This window comes from Diceros bicornis, chromosome 4, assembly GCF_020826845.1.
Source record: "Diceros bicornis minor isolate mBicDic1 chromosome 4, mDicBic1.mat.cur, whole genome shotgun sequence".
In the NCBI taxonomy this organism is placed as follows: domain Eukaryota; kingdom Metazoa; phylum Chordata; class Mammalia; order Perissodactyla; family Rhinocerotidae; genus Diceros; species Diceros bicornis.
This window is the reverse complement of record NC_080743.1, coordinates 15,406,733-15,430,185: the sequence shown is the minus strand read 5'-3', so window position 1 is coordinate 15,430,185 and position 23,453 is coordinate 15,406,733. Positions and strand designations below refer to the sequence as shown.

The window sequence follows — 23,453 nt, the reverse complement described above, 5'->3', positions numbered from 1 at the left end:
ATAGATGGAATACTCATGACTACTCCATTTTCTAGAGCAGCACTGTCCAATAGAAACATAACACGAGCCACATAAAATTTTCTAATAGTCACATTAACAAAAGTAAAAAAGAAATAGGTGAAATTAATTTAATTTACTCAATTCTATAAACCCGTATATCTAAAATATTATCATTGCAATATATAATCAATATAAAAATTGAGATATTTACATTTTCTATTAAGTTTTTAAGATCTTACTCAATTTGGACTACCTATTTCTAAAGTGCTCAGTATCCATATTTGGCTTGCAGCTACTATACTGGGCAGCTCAGTTCTAGAATCTCATGTTTTTATCAATTTTACACTTCGTATTTTTCCCATCTCCATATATCTACCCATGTCATTCCCTTGGCCAAAAATGCCAATGCTTAAACCCAACTTCTAAACCCAGTCTGTGTCTGTCAAAATCTTCCCAATCCAACTAAGTCTAACGAAACTGCTACATTTTCTATTATCATGCTAGGCTAATGTTATTTCTTCATCTTCTATATACCTATTAAATTTTATACATCTTTTGTAGGACTTACCACATGCTGCTTTGTAAACTTTTAGTAGGTAGGGATTTATTTTATTGTGTGATTTCTCTTATCATGTGGCTATCACCTTGCCTTATCTAAAGGGAGAGATGGATTAAATGAAGGAGCCAGATGATGGAGGGCCTTGAATTGTCATCGTGCTAGATACCCATATCTACGGTATCCATTCCCATTCCCCCTGATTTTCCTTTGGAAACTTCTCTTTCTCCATTTTAAGCCGTATGGTAACTTGGGTGGGAACAACCCCATCCTCAGTGCCATGAAGAATGAATCATAATTAGGTTTAAATCAGTTAATGACTAATTCATACATAATCCAATTTAGGCCAACAAGATCCAAGAAAGAATTTGTTGGGGTTTCTGGGGAAAGAATCTTCCTCTTTTCCACAGAAGCTACCGGAAAGCTGGATCTCCCCCTCTGCCTCTCCCTCCTCCTCCTCACTCCCTCTTCACCTCTCTCCCCATCTCTGAATGACATGAAGTCTAAAACTACTATAGCCATCACTGCAAACATGAGAAGAGTGAGCTTGGGGACAAAGCTGACACATGGAGAAGGGCAGAGCCTCCAGATCCAGTCTTACCTAAAGCCAGTAGTTTCCCCTCCTAACATAACCTTCAGGTATCAGGTATCTACATCTCCTCTGTGCTTTGGAGGAAAATGATTCACATCCCCTGTTCCAGGCATAAGACTTAAACTAGTCCAAGCAGTGATTTAGGAGTAGGCCTGTGGCCCAATCCTGGCCAACAAGACATGAGAGGAAGATGTCCAATTTTTTCACTTCTAAGACACAAACACAGTAAAAGACAATCCCCCTCTTCCCCTGGATGTTGCTTTATCTACACGTAGTCTAGGAACTTCCACCGCCATCTTACTACCAACTGAGGAAGAGACCAATGCCAAGAAAGAAAAAGCAAAGAGATGGAGTAAACCTAGATCCCTGACATTGGTGAGCTGCTCTGTTAACCAATGCTGGAGCCCACTCTATCTCTTTTATGCAGAATAAATTATATTGTTTTAGCCGGTTTGAGTAAGTAGTTTTGAGTTACTTGCAGCAGAAAACATCCTGTCTGATACATGGTCCTATCCCAGAATGTTTAGTTACATGAACCAATAATCTCACCAACCCATTCTGGGTTGGATTTTCTGTTTTCAACTAAAAGATTCCTAATGGATAGAATCATTATACTTTGAATCTTCGTAATTCTTCACAGTTTAAGAGTTCTTTCTACCTACTATCTCATTTTACCCTTAAAAAACAACTCAGTGAGGTACATGGTGAATTGTGTTTCTTTCAAAGCACTGAGGTATTATGCATCCTTATCCTAATTTCATATCCTATCCTATCAAAAATTTCAGGCACAAATAAGTGCCTCCCCCTTACTTCCAATATCAGCAAAATAAATAGGTGTCTAAGAGAAGCCATATCATCTTTGCAATGGTTGTTAAAAAGAAAAAAAAGAAAAGACAAAAGGAAAGGAAAGAGAAGAAAATGATGGATTCAAAGGTAAGAGACTTGCATCTAGTTCCAATTCTGTCCTCTCAGGGAGCTCAGTCAAGTCATTTGACGGCCTTGGTCCTCATGGACATCATGGCATTAGTAAAGCTTGGTCTATACCACATAGTTGTTACAAAAAGTCAATGAGACTATATAAGAATTTTTTTTAACTAAAACCTCTTTATAAAGTTTATTATTATTGTTCCTGGAATACAGGTGCTACTTGAACAATAATATTTACACCTATGTTTGGTAGCTTCTTAAACTCCAAGACTTTTTCTGAAGATATCGGATTTTGCTCCTTTTTAATGTCATAACCAGAATGGATTTCATTTTTCCCCATAAATGACATTATCCTTCAACTTTTTTATTGTTGAAAGATAACTCATGGACAATAATCTTACCAAAAATTTCTATTTCAATGGCTACTTTCCAATTCTTATCACATGGTTATGATTATTCACCCTTGAAATTCAATGTGGCTAGGATGATAAAAGTCTGAACCACTGTACAGAGCCATTAATACAAATTAATATTGCTTTTTCTCTCCATCATATATTCCACAAGTGTGCTTTGTGAATAGGGCTAAATAAATCATTTGTCATTAGTGCTTCAAAAGATATTCTAGCCCACAAACAGGTTACAAATCTCTCCAAAAACACAAATTCATTTTTAAAACTCCTGGAAGTCCATTTCCAATTTTCTTTTGTTTAATGCTTTCCTTAAACAGGGACTGAGTTGGCCAAAGATTCCACATGTTCCAAAGATCTCTGGAAGAAGTTATGGGCTTGAGTAGTAGGCATTACATTATTTATGGATGTGATTTTAAATCTAAGCAGCTGGAACAGTTATCTTCTGCGGTTATCTAAAGTAGCAGCACAGTAACGCGCTGCATAACAACCTTTTGGTCAACGATAGACCGCATATACGACAGTGGTCTCATAAGATTTGTACCACGTAGCCTAGGTGTGCAGTAGGCTATACCATCCAGGTTTGTGTAAGTACACTCTATGATGTTCACACAACGACGAAACTGTCTAACGACGCGTTTCTCAGAATATGTCCCCATCGTTAAATGATTCATGACTGCATAGTAATAAAATTTAAAAATTAAATATGCCCAACTTTCCCAGGTTAGTCTTTTACAATTTTTTTTGTTTTTCTGATATTATTATAGAGATATGCTGGGGTACGTGAGATCAGTTTTTCTCTCAACTCTTGGACACAGTGATCAATCACCCTGCTGATTCAGAGGATGTTATCCCTTCAGCTGGCAAGAGTGGGGAATACACACGCTTCCATTACACAATACTAGCGATCCCTAATACTTCTAACCTGTCATTCCCGTGAAGGATTTGTGACTCCTGAGGCAGTGTGGCCTTCATTTTTCCCCATTCCTCGCTACTGTGCAAGAACTTCTACAACCTTCATACTTTGTTAAGCGACACATGACTATATTACTAAATATTTTAATACAATTCCTTTCCTCTATTTCAATTTACCCCAAGAATCTTGCTAACTTTTTACATGTTTTCTAAAATAAGCATTATAGAAATTCCAGTCAATGTCATTATAGGAAATAGAGAAAGTATATAATAATAAACCTAGTAGTTAACTAAACCACATTTTCATCAGGAGTTAACATCCATCTTTATACACTAGAAGACCACTTGGATTATGTTTCTTTTATTAATGACTAAGGTTCTATCTGGTTTTTACCTTATTATCTAAGTCTCAAAGACTTTTTCTCAAAAAGAGAAAAAAGATTCCTTAACCTACATCTAGTTAATTGCCCTTAAGGTAGCAGGAATTAAAAACCACCTGAAACTAAGAACAAACTAATTACTGGGGGGCGGGGGGGGGGTTACCCACTTACCCTGAGTGTTTGAAGAGAGGGGGTAGCTCCAGCCAAGCCAGTGACAGAATTATGTTACTCAAAACTCTTCCAAAAAGCTCTGAGTGTCTTATGCTACATGGTTCCCCAAAAATATTTGGTAATGTGTTGTATCAAGGGACTTCTAGAACTCAAAACAATTCTTCAATTAGTCATAGACTGGGGCAACTGCTCATCCCTCTTAGCTGTACACAGTTTGGATACTGGCTCCCACTTCCAGCTTCTTGGGAAAGTGGGAAGTGGGGAGACAAAGGTCTGAAAGAATGGAAACATAAAATCAAAATTAAAGGGCCAATAAACATTACTTGATTACTCAAGTGCACCAGGTACTTTCACATATTACCTCATTTAATCCTCATAACAATCCTATGTGAGGGCTAGTATTATACCCATTTTTTACACATTAGAAAATAAAGGCTTAGAAACCTTGACATTTGTCACCACATGGATGGACCTTGAGGGCATCACGCTAAGTGAAATAAGTCAGACAGAGAAAGACAAATACCGGGGCGGCCCCGTGGCTTAGTGGTTAAGTGCACGCACTCCGCTACTGGCAGCCCGGGTTCGGATCCCGGGCGCGCACCAACACACCGCTTCTCTGGCCACGCTGAGGGCGCGTCCCACATACAGCAACTAGAAGGATGTCCAACTACGACATACAACTATCTACTGGGGCTTTGGGGGGGAAAAAGGAGGAGGATTGGCAATAGATGTTAGCTCAGAGCCTGTCTTCCTCAGCAAAAAGAGGAGGATTAGCCTGGATGTTAGCTCAGGGCTGGTCTTCCTCAAAAAAAAAAAAAGAAAGAAAGACAAATACCACACGATCTCACTTATATGTGGAATCTAAAAAAACCAAACTCATAGATACAGAGGACAGACTGGTGGTTGCCAGAGGCAGGGGTGGGGGTGGGCAAAACAGGTGAAGGGATCAAAAGGTACAAACTTCCAGTTAAAAAATAAATAAGTCCTGGAGATGTAATGTATAGCATGGTGAGTACAGTTAATAATACTGTATTTCATATTTGAAAGTTGGTAGGAGAGTAGATCTTAAAAGTTCTCACTATAAGAAGAAAATATTGTAACTATGCATGTTAACCAGACTTGTGGTGATCATTTTACAACACACACAAATATTGAATCATTATATTGTACCCCGGAAACTAATATAATGTTATATGTCAATTACACTTCAAGAGAAGAAGAAAAGGCTTAGTGAGACAGAAAGGCGTGTGTAGGGTCACACAGGTCATATTTGGCACAAATGGGACTCCATCTCTGATTGCCCACCTCCAAGCTCTCTTCCCTGCTATGTTGCCTCTCTGGTACCTAATATCTACACAGAGGGGTCTAGGCTACTGATCACTTCCTAAAGCATTAGCTCAACTAATCCTTGTGAGCAGGTCGTGAGCGCAGGCACAGCTGTGCCTCGTGCAAAGGAGAAAACCAGCTCAGACCCACAAAGCGACTTGTCTAAGGTCACACAGCTAGTGGACAACAGCAGCAAAACTGGAATTCAGACTTTTGAGCTTTTTGTAACCCAGGATACTATAGCATGATGTACATATAAACTCAGCTTTGAATTTAAAACTAGAAGGCAAAGACTATACAGTTTTTGCTCTACATGGAGCCAAATACACTATGTTTATCTAATAAACCACCCATTGCCTAAAAGGAGTTAAAACAGCTTGCACAAACGAGTTATTTGTAATTGGACTTTCAAAGTCAGACATATTAGATGATTAATAAATATCAAAAATTAATGACATATTATTATTTAACTTGATTTACTATAATTTTAACATTATTTCTTCCAGTGAAATTGTTTTAAAACCGACTAGTTACATTCATTTCTTTGTATTATAAACACAGTCAATTAAAATCTCAAGCTTATTATTTTCCCAGTATAACATAGGTAGTAAATTTTTAAGATTTACTATATGTATGTCATACGTATAGTGCCTTTGCCCTCACCTTGTCAATGGCTACAGTCATCTAGAAACAAGTTTCACAGTTTGGAAAAGATAAAATTGGCAACAAGACAGATATTTAGAAACCTGATACTGTATGCTCTATTTAGACCTTCATAAGGATATTGTATAAAGCCCTGCCTCGAACTGGGTAGAACTTTCTATAAATGATTCACTTCTAAATTAGCTGCCCTGGGTCAGCAGCGGCGAGTCTTAAATAAAAGGTGAATCATCCTTTGTACTCTTCCTTCTTCGGTACAACGACTTTTTTCCAGTGTTTTAGTGAGTAAAATAATATGACAAAAATAATTTCATTCAAAAAAGTAAAGAAAAACAGATTTATATTTGTTAATCTACCAAATGACTTCCCAGAGCAATCAAAAGAACATTTTCTTTTGCTAAAATGAAAGCTAATCAAAGCAACTATGTATCAAAGAAAGTCAAAATCTCAAAGCAGTTCTTGAAACACAAAGGCTAAAAGCATAGGGACAGGTTGTAGTCTTGCCTTTGTGGATATTACACAGACACTAAACCAACGAGGAAGAGAAATCAGATGTGTGTGGCTATATATATCACCCTCTGCCACAATATTCTTCCAGTCAGAGCAGAGATCTGAGCTTCATCCTACTCTCATAATGCTGTAAGGTTACATGCCAATTCTAAAGATCATAAATCACTGCTATTCCCCTTGTCAGGTACTATCTCAAATTTTCCAGCTTTCTAAACCACTTATTTTCTTAAACGCCTCCTTTTGTTTGACACTTAAGATGGAAGAGGGCGTAGCAGGGCAAGGAGAGTCTATAACAAGGGGACATTTTACAGCTGAGAACAATGTAGGAGTGTGGCTTGTGAAACATAATTAACATTATAAATTATAACTATTAGTAAAGAGACTTGTGATTAAACTTTCCAGTTTATCAAATGAATACACAAATATAGCTTATAAAAGACGACCATTAGTTTACAAAGGGGTCCTTAATCAAAATTTTAAGATTTGTGTTTGCACCGCATTCATATTAGCCCAGGAAGCAGACTTATAACCCTTATAATGAAATGTCTACAAAGGACGTGATATTTAAAAACCACCCAAATGAATCATGGAAAACTGGAAAGCAAGCATGGTGAGCCACTCAGGTGTCAGGATGGAGTGGTGGGGGAGGGTGGACTATTCCGTACTATTCTCTAGAACAGAAATTCTGACAGAGATGAGCACTTTCTGAAAAAAAATGGGCCATGCAAGAAACATCTTGAGAGAGAGAGAAAGACTGAAATTGATTTTTATTCTAAACTAGGACACCTAAAAGACAGTAGGAAAAGGTACTACAGAGTGACAGGGTGAGAGGTGACAAAGGAAAATGTACTACAGGGTTCCCTAGATGAGAGGTGACAAAGGGTTAGGGGGAGGGGGTGGAAACAAACTCATTGAGGACCTTAGGCTCTTAAATTATTCATGAGAAAGTTTGAGAAGCATAAGAAAATTCACCTATGGGAAGAGCCGGTGTGACACAAGAATCCAGGGAGTATGTGTGAAGATTCTCCTAGGCTTGAGGTTGCTCAATTTTGAACAATTTCCCACACCAGGGATAGAGAGCCCCAAGCACAGAGACTGGGAAGAGGCGGAGAGGAGCCACCAAGAATAGAATTCTGTCACAGAATGGCGACACTTAGGCACAGCCCTGGCCGAAAGAGTCTCGCCTTTGCTGGGAGCTGTTTATCACTAGCTCCCGCTCCCCACTCTCACTAAGCAGCTTCTTCCCTCCCTCTGCTTGCCAACATTACTGCCATTCCTGCCTGACAGACTCCTGGGACTGGGGCAGGCAGAGCAGTTCGAGAAGAGGGGAGGAGGACCCAGCAGGGTCAGGAGGCTTCCCAAAGAAGCTGGCCGGCTATCACGGGGCTCCATCCTCAACTCCCAGGAATGTGTCACCAAGCCACGGCCAGGACGACGAGTACCAGAGTCTCCTGGCTCCAGGCGTGGTGCTGACACTGCGCCCTCACTACCTGCTTCTATTTTTATGACCACACACTCCTCTCCCCACCCTCGCCCCAAATGCCTCTAATTCAAAACCTTCCTTACCGCCCAGGAAACTGGCTTGTATATTGCTGGTGCTTAATTAGCAAATGTATAATACACTTTTTCACATCATATTTTTCTTCTTTCTCCTTTTCTAGTAGGCAATTTGATTATAATTCGGATGACTCCAGGTCGCAGCTTACCCCTGTTGTCCCAGAGTAATTATTAATACCATCCCTTTCATTCTCTGAAGTGTCTGGGTTGAGAATATAATTATATGGCCACCTATTTATAATGCATCTTCTATTAAGTTGACCAAATAAGCATGTTCCCATTTCAGAATGGTAAGACTAAGACAGCACGGGATAAAAGGAAAAAAATATGATTTGGATGTTGAGGAAAGGCAATTCTTCCTCTATCCCTTAGCATCTAAGTAATCTCACCTAGAGGCTTCTAGGAAGCAAATATCAGTATCCATGACTTGAGCACAATTAAGATTCTAAGAGACTTAATAAGAGTGGGGAGAACTAAAAACGAGCTCTAGGGCCAGCCCCAGTAGCCTAGCGGTTAAGTTCGGCACGCTCTGCTTCAGTGGCCTGGGTCCGGCTCCTGGGCGCAGACCTACAACACTCATCTGTCATTGGCCATGCTGTGGCAGTGGTTCACATACAAAAAAAGGAAGATTGGCAGCAGATGTTAGCTCAGGGCAAATCTTCCTCAGGAAAAAAAAAATGAGCTCTAAATGTTCAGTGGCGGAAGAGAGTGGAACAACAGAATTATAGGCTGAGACAAATTTTGTCACAGATATTCTCTATGCCTAGAAATATGACACAAAGAAACATGGGCATTACTAAAGAGTTATTTTTGGCTTGGGAGAAACAAGCATTGACAAACACAATGCAAAACAATTCTGAATAAATTGGTATATTTAATACTTCTCAAATTTAACTGAGATCTTCGACTTTTTGTGTGTGTGTGTGTGTGAGGAAGATCAGCCCTGACCTAACATCCATGCCAATTCTCCTCTTTTTGCTGAGGAAGACTGGCCCTGAGCTAACATCCATGCCCATCTTCCTCCACTTTATGTAGGAGGCCGCCACAGCACGGCCTGACAAGCAGGTGTGTTGGTGTGCGCCCAGGATCCAAACTGGGCCGCCAGCAGCGGAGCGTGCGCACTTAACCGCTACGCCACGGGGCCAGCCCCTCCCTTTTCCTTAAAATGCAAGAAATGTGGATGTAAAAAGGCACCCTACACAATAAGGGCTCAGAGAATAGGCCAACAAATGCCCAGTGCACTTAGTCTGGCTGGTATTGGTCATGACTCCGGAAGTATCCACCTCATAGGCAGGAGGACTAGAACATAAACTCCACACAGGCAGGGATTGTGTCTGGTTTTGTTTACTGATGTATCCCAAGATTCAGAGCAGCGACCGGTACAAAGTCAACAATCAAAAAATTTTCTAATGAAGGATAGGATTGAACAGGCCTAATATGAATACCTTCTATTTAAAAATTATAGTTACTCTCTCCTGTTACAAATTCATAACATGTACAAATGATGAAAGTACACATTTTTGTATGATAAACACCTCTTATTGGAAGGCATCAACTTTTTTCCCAGTACTTAGTTTTTTATACACATAGCAGGAAGAAATATCTTTCCAGTGATTTCTTTTGAATAATTAAAATTCTGCCAGCATTCTGATGTAGGAAGGAATCCATTTGGCTCTGTCAAGGGTATGACAGCAGGGTTTATTTGGGATGAAGGGCTCCCAAATAGTTCTAGCCATAGGTTCAAAAGGTTGTAGAAAGACACAGCTGCTTCACTGTACAGACATAAAAACAGAACATATGAGGGACTTTTCAAAATGGGCTAGATCTATTCCAGCAGGAATACAGACACCATTATAAAAGTAAGACTTATCCTATTTTCCCTGTAGATTTTATTCACTTATTCAACCAGTAAAAATTTTAACTAGACTTTTTATATTGTCTAATCAGGGGAAAAAAATAAATCAAACCTCATCTGATTAAGCCTTAAGATATAACTGTCAACTTATAACACAATGACAGGGGACACTAAACTACACTACAGGAATGCAGTCAGCAAAATACAAACTGAAAAACTATATAAGATAAATGATCTGGCTTCTTCAACAATACACTGGAAAGGGAAAAAGCAGGATGGAAGGGAACCTATAGACTTAAAAGCAGTCAAAATTAAATTATTGTGTTTAAGAAAACACACTTAGGTAATAAAACTATTTTTAAAAGAGATCATTTACCATAAAGTTTACCATTTACTCTTAAAAGAGATCATTTACCATAAACTGCTATCCTTAGCAGTTACTCTTGGAGGGCAGGTGGGAAGGGAATATATGGACGGTTCTGGCAAGGACTATCTTCTGACATGGCTATGGTTACAAGGACATTTAACTTATCCATTAAGTTGTACATTTGTTTTATGTGCTTTTCTCTACTTGTGTTATATTTAATAATAATAACTTTTTCTTTTTTTTGCTGAGGAAGAGTCATCCTTAGCTAACATCTGTTGCCAATCTTCCTCCTTTTTTGCTTGATGAAGAATAACCCTGAGCTAACATCTGTGCCAATCTTCCTCTATTTTATATGTGGGCCACCGCCACAGCATGGCTGACCAGTGGTGTAGGTCCGCGCCTGGGATCTGAAGCCACAAACCTGGGCCACCAAAGCAGAGCATGCTGAACTCAACCACTAGGCCACAGGGCCGGCCCCTAAACTTTTTTTTTAATGGAGGATGAAAAGAAGAAATGTTGGCAAGTGTTGTTCAGGCAGTAAGTCAATAACTACCATCTAGTCTGTAAGAGTTATGGAAGCTCAGAGGAGAGGCATGGAACCCTGAGGATGGGAGAAGGCTTTGTGTAGTGACTCCTGAGACATGAACAAAAGTAAAAGTTCTTAAAATAATTAAACAAGGAGGCCATTAGACTGAGGTGGTTCTAACGCCTCAGCAGCCTAGAAACCAAACCAAAACCTAAGCCAGAAATGCCTCAAGGTTAAGAAATCAAAACCTTGGGCCGGTCCCATGGCTTAGCGGTTAAGCGCGCTCACTCTGCTGCTGGCTGCCCGGGTTCGGATCCTGGGCGCGCACCTATGCACCGCTTCTCCGGCCATGCTGAGGCCGCGTCCCACATACAGCAATTAGAAGGATGTGCAGCTACGACATACAACCATCTACTGGGGTTTTGAGGGGATAAATAAATAAATAAATAAAAATTATTAAAAAAAAGAAATCAAAACCTAAAGACAATCAATCACAAGCAGCCAACTAGGCTTTCCCAAATAAGGCAGCCCCTTAACTATACCCAATCAAATAATTTCCTTGCTTTGCTTCGTGTCTTCTCTATAAAAACCTTGCCCCTCGCTCCTGTCTGTGGAACACTCCTAACCACTTCTGGTTTTGGTTCTGCCTGATCTGAACCGGTTTTTGCTCAAATAAACTCCTAAACTTTTAAATATGCCTGTTTATCTTTTAACAGAGTTAACGGGGAAAGAGTAGGGGAAAGGGTTCCAGGTAAAGGGAAGAACAATGTATAAAAGTCATAGAGAACTGAAAATAGTTTCATATTCTGGACAGGCCATAGGAGATGTCTGCCATTGCTCTAATTTAAGAAGTCTTCAGAGGGGCCAGCCCAGTGGCAGCATAGTGGTTAAGTTCTCACGCTCTGCTCCAGAGGTCCAGGGTACACGGATTCGGATACCGGGCACAGACCTACCCACCACTCGTCAAGCCATGCTGTGGCAGCATTCCACATACAAAACAGAGGAAGACTGGCAACAGATGTTAGCTCAGGGACAATCTTCGTCACCAAAAAAAAAAGAAGACTTCAGAATACCTGCCATGCCCATGATGCTCTCCACCAGGACTCTTTATCCACCGTTCACCTGCCTTTGTACCACATGCCCCCCAGGTTGGACCAGAGATGAGCCCCACAGGCCCAACAGTCCTGTCCCACTCAAAATGTACCCTCACTCACCAACACAGGGACTCTCTCTTAGGAAGTCTGAATTTGAGACAGAGTGGGGCACCCAAAGTAGACAGGCAAAGAAACAGAAAGACACAGAGAGATGAGGCAATATGGGTCCTAAATGAGCAACGTCGAAAGGATGAGAGCAGAGAATCAGTCAAGAACAGAATAAGAAGTTGAGGGGCTGAGACAGCTGGTGAAGGACAACTAGACCTGCCCCTGGTCCTCCAGACTCTAGAGCTACTGCTTTCACCTGGACAGCATGAATGACGGTCCAGCCGGCCATGGAACCTGAGTGCACAGCTGCAGAGGCTGTCCCGAGCTTCCTCAGCTCCCTGTGTATCTTAATGATATAAACAAAAACATACATACAAATTGCTCAAGGTAGCCAGAGTGTCTCTATCTCTTACAATCTGCAAGAGCTTTCCATGTCCGCTCAGAATGCTGGAGTGGTGGGAGCAGATGAGGGAAGGACAAGGGGCCAGTCGTCAGCCTAGGAGGTAGCAGGGAGTGGTGGGCCCCTGCTCAGGGGTTCAAATTTTATTCTAGGATTGTTCCCACACCTACTTCAGGGGATTTCCAGCAGAAAAAAACAACAGTCATCCATTTCTTATCTTTCGAATAGCAGTGAGGTCTACAAGGCAGCTGCTAACCTAGATTATCCTCCCACTTCTCAAAATGAGTCATGGGTTGGTTTTTTTTTTTTCCTTGAGTTTTTCATATAAAAACAAGTCTAATGCTCATGATGGATCATAAGCATACATAATGCTTGTAATAGATTTATAACTTCTCAGATGGTACTGTGTGATTCCAGAAAATACCATTATATTCAACTTAAACTAAACATTTATATTAGAAAACACAGTGAATGAGTGGTTGATTATGTTTCTACTTTAGAAAACACAAGTCAGGAATCATTTCTCTGCTGAAAAATATTTGAGTTATTCTCATTGCCTACAGAATAAAATCAGTACGGCTTCAAGGATATTTGTAGTCTCACTATCTACATCTTACCTTCACCTCCTACTGTATCCATGATCTACTTTTATTTATCAAACTTTCACGGATCAGCTAACCATTAGCTATTCTGGGGAAAAGATTAAAAAAAAAAAAAGTCCCAGCCTTCAGGAAGAGATAGAGAAACTAAATTCAATTTTCAGTGTGCTAATGCTACGTTAAATTCGTGCAATAGTGGGTATTATACCTAATCTAGATTGGCAGATTCACAAGGAAGGCTTCTGGGAGGAGGTGACAGTTGAGACTGGAGAGGCGAGTAGGAGCTTTTCAACAAAGAATTGAGAACAGCATGAGAAAAGGCGCAGAGGAATGAAAGTTAAATATTCTGGAACGTAAAGAGGAGACTGTTAGGAGATGAAATTGGAAGGGCAGGCACAGGATAGGACTCAAGAGGCAGGCAGGAACAGGAGACACTGTTTGGCTGGTGGGGTTATTTGTAAGTGGTATGGTCTGAATGTTTGTGTCCCCTCCCCTCAAATTCAAATATTGAAATCCTAACCCCCAAAGGGGATAGCATTAGCAGGTAGGGCTTTTGGGAGTTGCTTAAATCATGAGGGTAGAGCCCTGGTGAATGGGATTAGTGCCTTATCAGAGAGGCTCCAGAGAGACCACTAGCCCCTTCCACCATGTGAGGACACAGTAAGATGGCGCCAGCTATGAACCAGGAAGTGGGCCCTCACCAGAAGGTGACCACGCTGGCACCTTGATCTTGGACTTCCCAGCCTTCAGAACTGGTAGCAATAGTTGTTGTTTATAAGCTATCCAGTCGGTGGTATTTTGTTACAGCAGCCCGAAAGGAATAAGGCAGTAAGTAACTGGGAGCCCCGAAGGTTTTGAGATAGGTAGGATCAGAACATCAAAATGTTAAAATAGAGGCTGGGTGGGACGAGGGAAACCGTATTCAAGGTGCCTCTTTAGAATCTGCACTGTAATAATCCAGCAGTGACAACTGTCAATGCTCTCCAGGCAAGCATCACCAGGAATTTTCCCCTCGAGTTTATCATTCCTTGATCAAAGGAGACAGCACCCATGGGGAACCGTGGGAGGGCTGAGGAAGAGGGTGTTAGAAAGGATCTGGGCTTGTGTTAGGTGATTTGGAGGCGGGTTCAAGGAAGCTTGGGTTTGCTCTGGATAGGGTGCCATCAGGAAGTGGGGGCAATTCTGTGACTATCTTAGTAACCTATCTATAAGGTGGGAGAAATTGTCAAAGCTAAAGCTGTGATTGGAAAAGGAGCAGCAGTCATTTGTATCAGTCTAGGCAGGGGGACGCCTGGTCGTTTTTGTGGTCTGAACAATGTTCATGTTTTTGTCTGTTTAGACATGATTACAGAGTAGTCTTATTTTTGTCTTGATCCATCACAGTCACAGACTGGTCTTATCTGATGTTGATGTTCTGTGAAACTATCAATGTCCAACAGGAGAACGCCATCGCCTAGCTGTGAGGGTCAGGCCAGCTCCCAGGGGTCAGGGGCTGCTTTTCTCTCTCACATACTCTTCCTACTCAATTTTGTTGAGCTTGCTTCATAGTCCTCAGAGGTCGATGGTAAAATTCAGACCAAATTCCCAACTCCTTCATTTTGTGTGTTTTTGTTTGTTTTTCCTAGAGGGGCAGTGAACCCCATTTTCCTCTATTCTTCCCAGATTTCCCATTTGTGAAGCAGAAAAAAAACACAGCTCCCCTTGCCAGTTGTCTGTATTGCCGGGAAATGATAAAGTCTACAGTGCGGTTCATGTTCTCCAGAAGCGCCGCATAAATACAGAATATTGACTTTCACAAGAGCTCAGTGCTGGTGCCAGCAAGTTTAGAAAAGGAAGCAGTTTCTGGGAAGCTTCACAAGGCAGCTCCTCATATGCTGTATCTAGGAAGTAATTTTTTGCAAACAGAGCCTCCAGCTTCATAACTTCTGGAATTTATAGAGATGCAAGCATTTGATACAAACAACTCTGACTTAGCTTCGCAGTCTCCATGCTTCACCCTCTTACTCCTCCCCCTTCAAGATGTGAGTGATGCTCCTCACTCCTACCCCCATCAAAGGTTAGTCTCACTCCTTACATAACAATATGAAAAAATTAACACCTACAAAAGATCTCAGTATTGTCACCAGTACTACAGCTTTATGCCAAAGCTACAGGATTTTAAGTACTGTAGTTGTAAGGATTCTTTTATTCAACAAATATTTTCTGGTTTTTTGAGGGTTTTTTTTTGTTATGTTTTGTTTCCTTTTTTCCCCCCTTCTTTGCTGGGAAAGAGTCGCCCTGAGCTAACAGCTGTTGCCAATCTTCCTCCCCAAAACCCCAGCACATAGTTGTATATTTTAGTTATAAGTCCTTCCAGTTCTTCTATATGAGCCGCTGTCACAGCATGGCAACTAACAGACAAGTGGTATGGTTCCATACCTGGGAACCAAACCTGGGCCACCGAAGCAGAGAGGGCACTGAACTTTAACCGCTAGGCCGTCAGGGCTAGCATAATTGAACTCCAATTATGTTTCAGGTACAGTTCTAGGCCCTTGGGGCTACATCCATAAACAAAATAGGAAAAATCCTGGCCTTCGTGAAGCTTATATTCTAGTGCATGGGGAGGAAAAAGACAATAAACAAAATAAGTTAAATATCCATAGGATGTTAGTATGCTAGGGAGGAAAACTAAGTGAGGAAGGGAAGAGGGCTAATTTTAAATGGGATGATTAGTGCCAGCCTCACTGAGAAGGTGACATTTGAGCAGAGAAGGAAGAGCATTCTGCAGAAAGAGGATCTGCTAGAGACAACAGCCTAGGGCTCCAGAGTTCAAGGAATGGCCAGGAGGCCAGACTGTCTAGAGCAGGAGGAACAATGAAGTCAGAGAGGTAAGGGGCCTGTAGCCCATCATAGGATTTGGCTTTTGCTCTAAGTGAGAGGGGAAGCTATCAGGGAGCTTTGAACAGAGAGATGAGATACAGAATGTAGCTCACTGGAGACAGCAACTTTTGAGTTTTGCTATAAAGGAGAAATAGCATAAGGGATGGGGCAGGTGACAAAGGAAGGTTTGTCTTGTTAAGAGAAATAATAGCATGATTGTATGTAGAATATAGGGCTTGAAATTAAAAATCACAATTCTTGCCTTTTCTGCTTCCCAAGTACACTGCTTTATATGACTGCTTCACGTATTGAGAGAAAAGGGGCTATATTCGCTTGATCTACTCATTCAGTGAACTAAGTAGTATTATATCTTATACAAGCTAACACAACCAAGTCAAAGGAAATAATTTCTGAAATCCATAAAGAAGCAGTTTTCAGTTTCTGGACATGTAAAGTATCTAACTACAAAATTGATTTATTTCTTAAAAAGCTCTTTCAGGGCCGGCCCGGTGGCTTAGCGGTTAAGTGCACACGCTCTGCTACTCGTGGCCCAGGTTCAGATCCCGGGCGCGCACCGACGCACCGCTTCTCCAGCCATGCTGAGGCCGCGTCCCACATACAGCAACTAGAAGGATGTGCAGCTGTGACATACAACTATCTACTGGGGCTTTGGGGGGAAAAAAATGGAGGAGGATTGGCAATAGATGTTAGCTCAGAGCCGGTCTTCCTCAGCAAAAAGAGGATTAGCTCGGATGTAGCTCAGGGCTGATCTCCCTCACAAAAAAAAAAAAAAAAAGCTCTTTCAAATTCATTATCTTTTCCTACAATCTTTCCACACAGAGAATTACGAAAACATGTCATGGTACAAACTACTTGCCTAACAATTACAGTGTTCCAATATTCAAAATGCCCCTTCAACAAATTTTATTACTACAGTTCAAGAGTTTAATGATCAACTCATTTATAACCTGAATATTTTAAAAGATAGTATTAAACCCTTTGTAAAAGTGTCCCCACATTTACGAGTTAACTGTTCTTTTAGACAAGATTAATTTATTTTCTTTTTTCTCTTTAGTAAACTGCTCATTTAGTTTAGGAAAAACAATATCAGCTGTAAGGGATTTTTGCATACTTGGCCGTCTGTTTCAAGGTAATGATCACAGACGGCACCCTGCAAGTGATTCATAGGTTTCCTTAGCTTCCTCCTTCAGGGATCATGAAATAGGTGAAATCCACAATTGTCAGTTTCACAACAGCATCTTTTTGAGGCACTAAGCATTTTTGTGGTTGAGTCTTAGGCTTTAATTGAAAAGACCATTTGTTTAAAAAAGAAGTTTTCCCTGGTTTGTGTTTGGAATTTGAATGCAGGTACCAAGAATCTCACAGGTGCTGTGTAATGGACTTGGAACCAGGAAACCTAGATTCAAATCCCCGCTCTGCCTCACACCAGCCCAGTGACTCTGGGCAGGCTGTTTGACCTCTCAGAGCCTCACTAAGCTCAACTGTATTTTTGTTTTTTGGTTTTTTTTTGTTAAGGAGATCAGCCCTGAGCTAACATCTGATGCCAATCCTCCTCTTTTTGCTGAGGAAGACTGGCCCTGGGCTAACATCTGTGCCCATCTTCCTCTACTTTACATGGGATGCCGCCACAGCATGGCTTGACAAGCGGTGCGTCCGTGCGCACCCGGGATCCGATAAGCTCAACTGTAAAATGAGAGGAATCCTTGCCCCAGTGCTTGGTGAGGATGGAATGACCACACTGTAGACCTACAGGCCTAGCACAGCCATGGGCACATTATGGACTCCCAGTAAATTTGCCTGCATCTACTGTACTTGACATCAGGTGAGGCTAAGCCCCTCCCTTTTCTCCTCAGTAAAGAGAGTACAGCTCTTCATATAGTGCTATTTATAGCCTTATAGTCCCCTGTCTAGAGAAAAGGAAGGACTTTTGAGTTAACCATATTCAACCTATTTTTTTGTGTGTGTGAGGAAGCTCAGCCCTGAGCTAACATCCATGCCAATCCTCCTCTTTTTGCTGAGGAAGACTGGCCCTGGGCTAACATCTGTGCCCATCTTCCTCCACTTTATGTGGGACGCCGCCACAGCATGGCCTGACAAGGGTTGCGTTGGTGTGCGCCCGGGATCCGAACCCAGGCCGCCGCAGCGGAGCGCACACACTTAACTGCTACACCACAGGGCCGGCCCCCATATTCAACCTATTAAGAGGGGAAATTTTTTGTTTTGTCTCCAATGATATTTTAAAAGTTTTACCATTATTCCTCTTGCTGGGAGAATGGGATGGGAAATGGGATCTCACTGGTGCACATTTTTTTTTTTTTTTTTTTTTTAAAGATTTTATTTATTCATTTTTTCCCCCCAAAGCCGCAGTAGATAGTTGTATGTCATAGGTTCACATCCTTCTAGTTGCTGTACGTGGGACTCGGCCTCGGGTTGGACGGAGAAGTGGTGCCTTGGGGCGTGCCCGGGATCCGAACCCAGGCCGCCAGCATCAGAGCGCGCGCACTTAACCGCTAAGCCACGGAGCCGGCCTCACTGGTGCACATTTTAATAAATTACTTCTGTTTCAAAATTAACTACTGAGATACTTACAACATACTATACTATGATGACCAATACTTTATACTTAACTCTTTTTAATCCAAATGCAAAACTTGCATTAATGTTGGTTATATGTATAAACATACTAATATATATATTTAGGGTTATAAAAATTTCTGAACTTTGATATAGCACATCAAAACACCTTATGTTTGGGGCCGGCCCCGTGGCGTAGCGGTTAAGTGCACGCGCTCTGCTGCTGGCGGCCTGGGTTTCAGATTCTGGGAGCGCACCGACACACCGCTTGTCAGGCCATGCTGTGGCGGCGTCCCACATAAAGTAGAGGGAGATGGGCACAGATGTTAGCCCAGGGCCCATCTTCCTCAGCAAAAAGAGGAGGATTGGCATGGATGTTAGCTCAGGGCTGATCTTCCTCACACAAAAAAAAAACACCTTATGTTTATATTATCTTGGAATTTTATCTTGCAAGTCAGTGCACTAGAAACTGAAAACGTTGAACATGGCTGCCAAGCTATTGCTGAGACACCCTGGAAAAACTTGGGAAGCAACACAGCAATATAACTTCAAGGAATTTGGAGTCAGAAAAAAACCTGGGTTTAAATCTAGGCTCTGCCACCTACTATGTGTAATTTTGAAAAATTTCTGAACCTCAAAGCCTCAGTTTCCTCTCTGTGAAGCAGGGATACTAATAATAATACTTCTCAGGGATTAAGGGGACTAAATAAAGTCATGCATCTTGAGCTCAGAATGTTATATATTATGATGAGGAAGACTGTTAATGCAAAGTAACTAAATCTGCAGTCCCTGGTTACAGGAGAGACATGTAAAATTGTCAGCTAAGTATAATAACAAGCTTACTCAGCTTAGAAACCAGAAGATCCAAGTTTAAATAACAGCCCAGCTTTTTTCTTGCTAGCTATGTGACCTTGGTCAAGGCCCAATGATTTTGTACTTCAGCCCCCTCATTTAACCATTAGGTACTAATAACATTAGTTACAATTTGTTAAGCACTGACCATACACCATGCACTCCGACGGGTTGACATATGAACTCTACTCTTTACAATAACCCTTCAAGGTAGATGTTCTTGTCTCTATTTCATAGATGGCTGAAACTGAGGGAAGTTAAACTTGCTCAAGGCCACACAGCTTGTAAGTGGTAAAACCCAGATCCACACCCAGGTTTATTGGTCTCCAAATCCTGTCCTTAGCTACCTGCCACCTACCTCTCCTAGAGAAAATCGAAAGACATGATTCCTGAGAAAGTGCTTATTGCACTGAAACATCTTACATAAAGGTGAAGTATTACGGTTACTACTCTATATCAACATAAATAATTCACAAAATGGGTTTGTGATTTGCCCCTCAGAGCCTGGGAACGCTGAAAGAACAAAAGGTTACACTTCAAGCTCTCTCTCATCTCCTCTTGGAATTTTGCCTTGACCTCAATTCCCCCCCAACAGACCTGATAAACAACATTCAAGAGCAGATACCCATGCTGCTCGCGCCGTGTCACTCAAAGGCAGCCCTCCGCGCTCCCTGGAGTCCAGGGCGGCAAGATCTGGTGATTTTCCTAGAAGTAGGGGCAAAACATTTTCTTGGGCTAACTTCTCGCACCTACACTTGCAGTTCGCTTGGGTAAGCATAAATAAAGTGGTCACATAAAGATCCGCATAGACTAGTGCTTTCGAAATCATGCCTCTATGGAACTCCAGTTCCAGGCACACATGCAGTCAATCTAATTAAAGCAAATTTCAGTCCCTTTTCAACGATATGGTGTAAAATTTAGAGCTGATTTCCCCTCTGAAAATTTTAACTAGTCCCACGTAGTTAAGTATAACTCTCTAAGTTATCCACCCTTGCAATATAGTAAGCTTCTTGGAAATACCAAAGTGTTGATGCCGGACATGACATATGAGGCGCAAAGTGGGCCTCGGTTTGGTATCACCTGGAAGGCACTTCCTTCCGGCCCCCTCCCCTTTGAATCTGGGAGATGCTCAGCGTGGCCCTCTCCTCCCTGCAGAGGAAGCCAGAGAGTGAAATCCAGATGAAGTGGAGGGTGTTAATTTGCCCAGACAGATCCGGACTCCGGGAAGGCGCTCACGCCGGAGCGGCTGAATCCAGGACTACTAAAGCGTACTTACTCGCATGAGGAAGAAAGGTCATCCCGGGTTTCCCAGAAGCCGGTCTCCGAGCGTGGGGACCGCGACTTTCTCCGGTCCCGGGACCTACCCTTCCCTTCCCTGTGAGGCCCTCTCGCTTCCCCTGGCGCTCCCGGCGGGCTTCACCCCGCACCCGACGGCGGGCTCAGCGAAGCGCGGCTCACCAGCCGGGGCAATGTCAGCGTGGGGGAGGGAGCGGGAGGCTGAGCCCCCGGCCCTTACCTCGGACGGCGAGATCTCAAATATGCCTGCGATCTTGGCGTAGAGCTCCTGGATGCTGGAGAAATCCTCCACTCGGCCCGTGGCGCTGCCGTGCGCCAGCTGCGTGTGGAAAACCAACCTGCGCGCGGGACCCGGGGGCTCCGGCGGGCCGCCGCCGCCGCCCGCGCCCTCCTGCTCCCCCTCCACCAGCCGGGCGGTCTCCTTGGACTTGGCTTTCTTCTTTCGCCGCAGCCCCAGGGGCATCTTGCCTGGCCGAGGGCGGGGGCCCACCTGTGCTGCCGTCGGCCGCCTCCTCGGCCCGGCGCGCGGACTTTGCGCCCCGGCCCCCGGGCTCCGCGCAGGTAAAGGGCGCGGCTGGGCCAATGGCAGAGGCGCTTCCGCCTTCCGCGCCGGGTCGGGGCCCCCTCCTCCACCCGAGGAGCGGCACCTGGACGTGGAGCAGCCGCCTGCCCTCTCCCCGGGTGGCTCTGGAGAGAAGAAAAGTTGGGCACGGTCCCTCATCTCATCTCCCGGCATCTCCCCGCTCCTTTTAAAAACGGCTCGATTTCCAAGCCCAGCCTTGGGATGCTGAAGCTACGGAAGAACACGTCCTAGAACACGCTGGCCCTTCTGGTGCTTTGCAAGAACGTGCAGTAGGCTCTCACACGCTATTGGGCCACACGCCTTGGTACGTCTAGGCCACTGGGGATAGGGATTTAAGTTGAAGTTAACCTGCATCTGCCTTCTCTGCACCTACATCCTGCCTCACACCAATCTCAAGGAAAAGCCTTGAGATTGGTGCCACATTAAATTAATAGTCAAACACCCTCAGCACCTCTCAGTAATCCTTTTCGCTTTTTCCTGGGCACCTTTCTCTCCCACTCAGCGTTCTCCTCAAGTCATTTGCCCCACCTCCGCCTTTCTTGGTCTCTGCGGAGAATTCTACCTCTTACCCTAGAGAGAAAATCGAGGCCATTTAGTGTGACGTGTGAGCTCCCTCAATTTCCCACCCCTTGTCTGTAACTCCACCCACCTCCCTTCTCCAAACTCGGAGGAAGTCTTTTCATTTGATTGGTCTGATCTCTTCGCTACTCCTCAAGGATCTCTATTTTTTAAGCTACCTGTTGACCCTTGTCCTTCCCCTCCCCACCTGGTGCCACTCACTGATCTCTTACATTGTTTTCCTCCATCCCTGCAGTCCCCTGTAGTCGCCTGTAGCTACATTTTCACAACAAAGCAAAACAGTCTTGAATTATTAGCTGCATTTCCTCACTTCCACCTTTGCTCTTAGACTCGCTGTGATCAGACTTTGTCCCCACACTCCACTGAAATTGCTCCCACACTCCACTGAAATTGCTCTCCTTATGCTCAGCACTTCATAATCACCAGATATGATTAAGTCTTTTCAGTCTTTATCTTACTCGACCTTTAAGAGAATCTGACAGCACTGACCATTTCATTCTTTTTGTGTGTGTATGTGAGGAAGATCAGCCCTGAGCTAACATCTATTGTCATTCCTCCTCCTTTTTTTTTCCCTTTTTCTCCCCAAAGCCCCAGTAGATAGTTGTATGTCATAGTTGCACATCTTTCTTAGTTGCTGTACGTGGGACGCCCCCTCAGCATGGCCGGACAAGCGGTGTGTCTGTGCATGCCTGGGATCCAGGCCAGTGCCGCCAGTAGCGGAGCACGTGCACTTAACCGCTAAGCCGCTGGGCCGGCCTCATGACCATTTCATTCTTAAATCAGCCTCTTGTTTGATTTCCTTACCTCTCTGCCTCTTTGCTAACTGCTACTCTCCAGGAACTGTGTTCTCCAACTGTGTTCTCCAAGGCTTGACCTTCTTCTCTCCTGACTCTGCATGCTCTCCCTGCAGGACCACATGTATTCTCTTGGGTTCAATAGTTGGTATTGGCCTCCAAATTTATATCTGCAGCTCAGTCTACCAGAAAGTAAACGTAGTGCAGGAAATGCAAAGTAAGCTTGTACAAAACTGAGCTCATCATTTCTCCTGAAAGAATCTTTTTTTTACTCCTGATGTCAGTGAATAGGATCATGTGCTCAGTGGCCCAGACCAGACATCTTTGAGTCATCATACCAAGCTTTTTCCTTTTCCCTCACCTTTCACATCAATTTCAGTCCTGAAAATCCATGTTTCTCAAATTAAGATTAGCAGATATACTGGGGCAGGGGAAGGGAGCCTGTTAATTTTCTAGGATAACTTTAAAATTTTTGTGTTTTATGTTTCTCTGAATTAAAATTTAATATAAACATATTCTGGTTCTTATGAATGACTCCCTAAAAATGGTATACTGCTACAGGATCTCGGGACTCGAATTTGCCTTTGTGTTTATGATTGCTACAGCACCAGATACCATTACTTTAATTATCTTGGGTTAATGAGCAAAGAGTAGAGAAAACCTAATAAGTAAATGATGCATTTCCATCAAGTGAAAACCATATGGCTTTACAATGCAGTGTTTGAATAAAAAGCTCCCTGAAGTTTTATTTAAGAAAAGTAGGAAAAGTGAGTCATCATAGGGTTCATGGCAGGTACATTATCAATATCTAAATAGTATGAGGGAACACAAGAGGGTATGAAATTAAGAAAAAATTCAGAGAAGAATGCCTTTGAGCTGTGTCAAATAAAATATGAAATAAACAGGGCAAAAGTATTGGCATGGGGTGGGAAGGTTGGATTGTAT

The 23,453-nt window shown here is 42.7% G+C and overlaps 1 protein-coding gene across 1 annotated transcript in view; it reads right to left on the bottom strand.

The window, feature by feature from the left end:
- The window catches only part of GIPC2 (GIPC PDZ domain containing family member 2), a 69,673-nt gene extending 48,151 nt beyond the window's left edge, over positions 1 to 21,522 (bottom strand). Inside the window, exon 1 of the mRNA XM_058538360.1 lies at positions 20,773 to 21,522. Coding sequence (XP_058394343.1) covers positions 20,773 to 21,288 — 516 coding nt within the window. The 5' untranslated portion in view covers positions 21,289 to 21,522. The remainder of the gene's footprint in view (positions 1 to 20,772) is intronic.
- Positions 21,523 to 23,453: the final 1,931 nt, after the last annotated feature.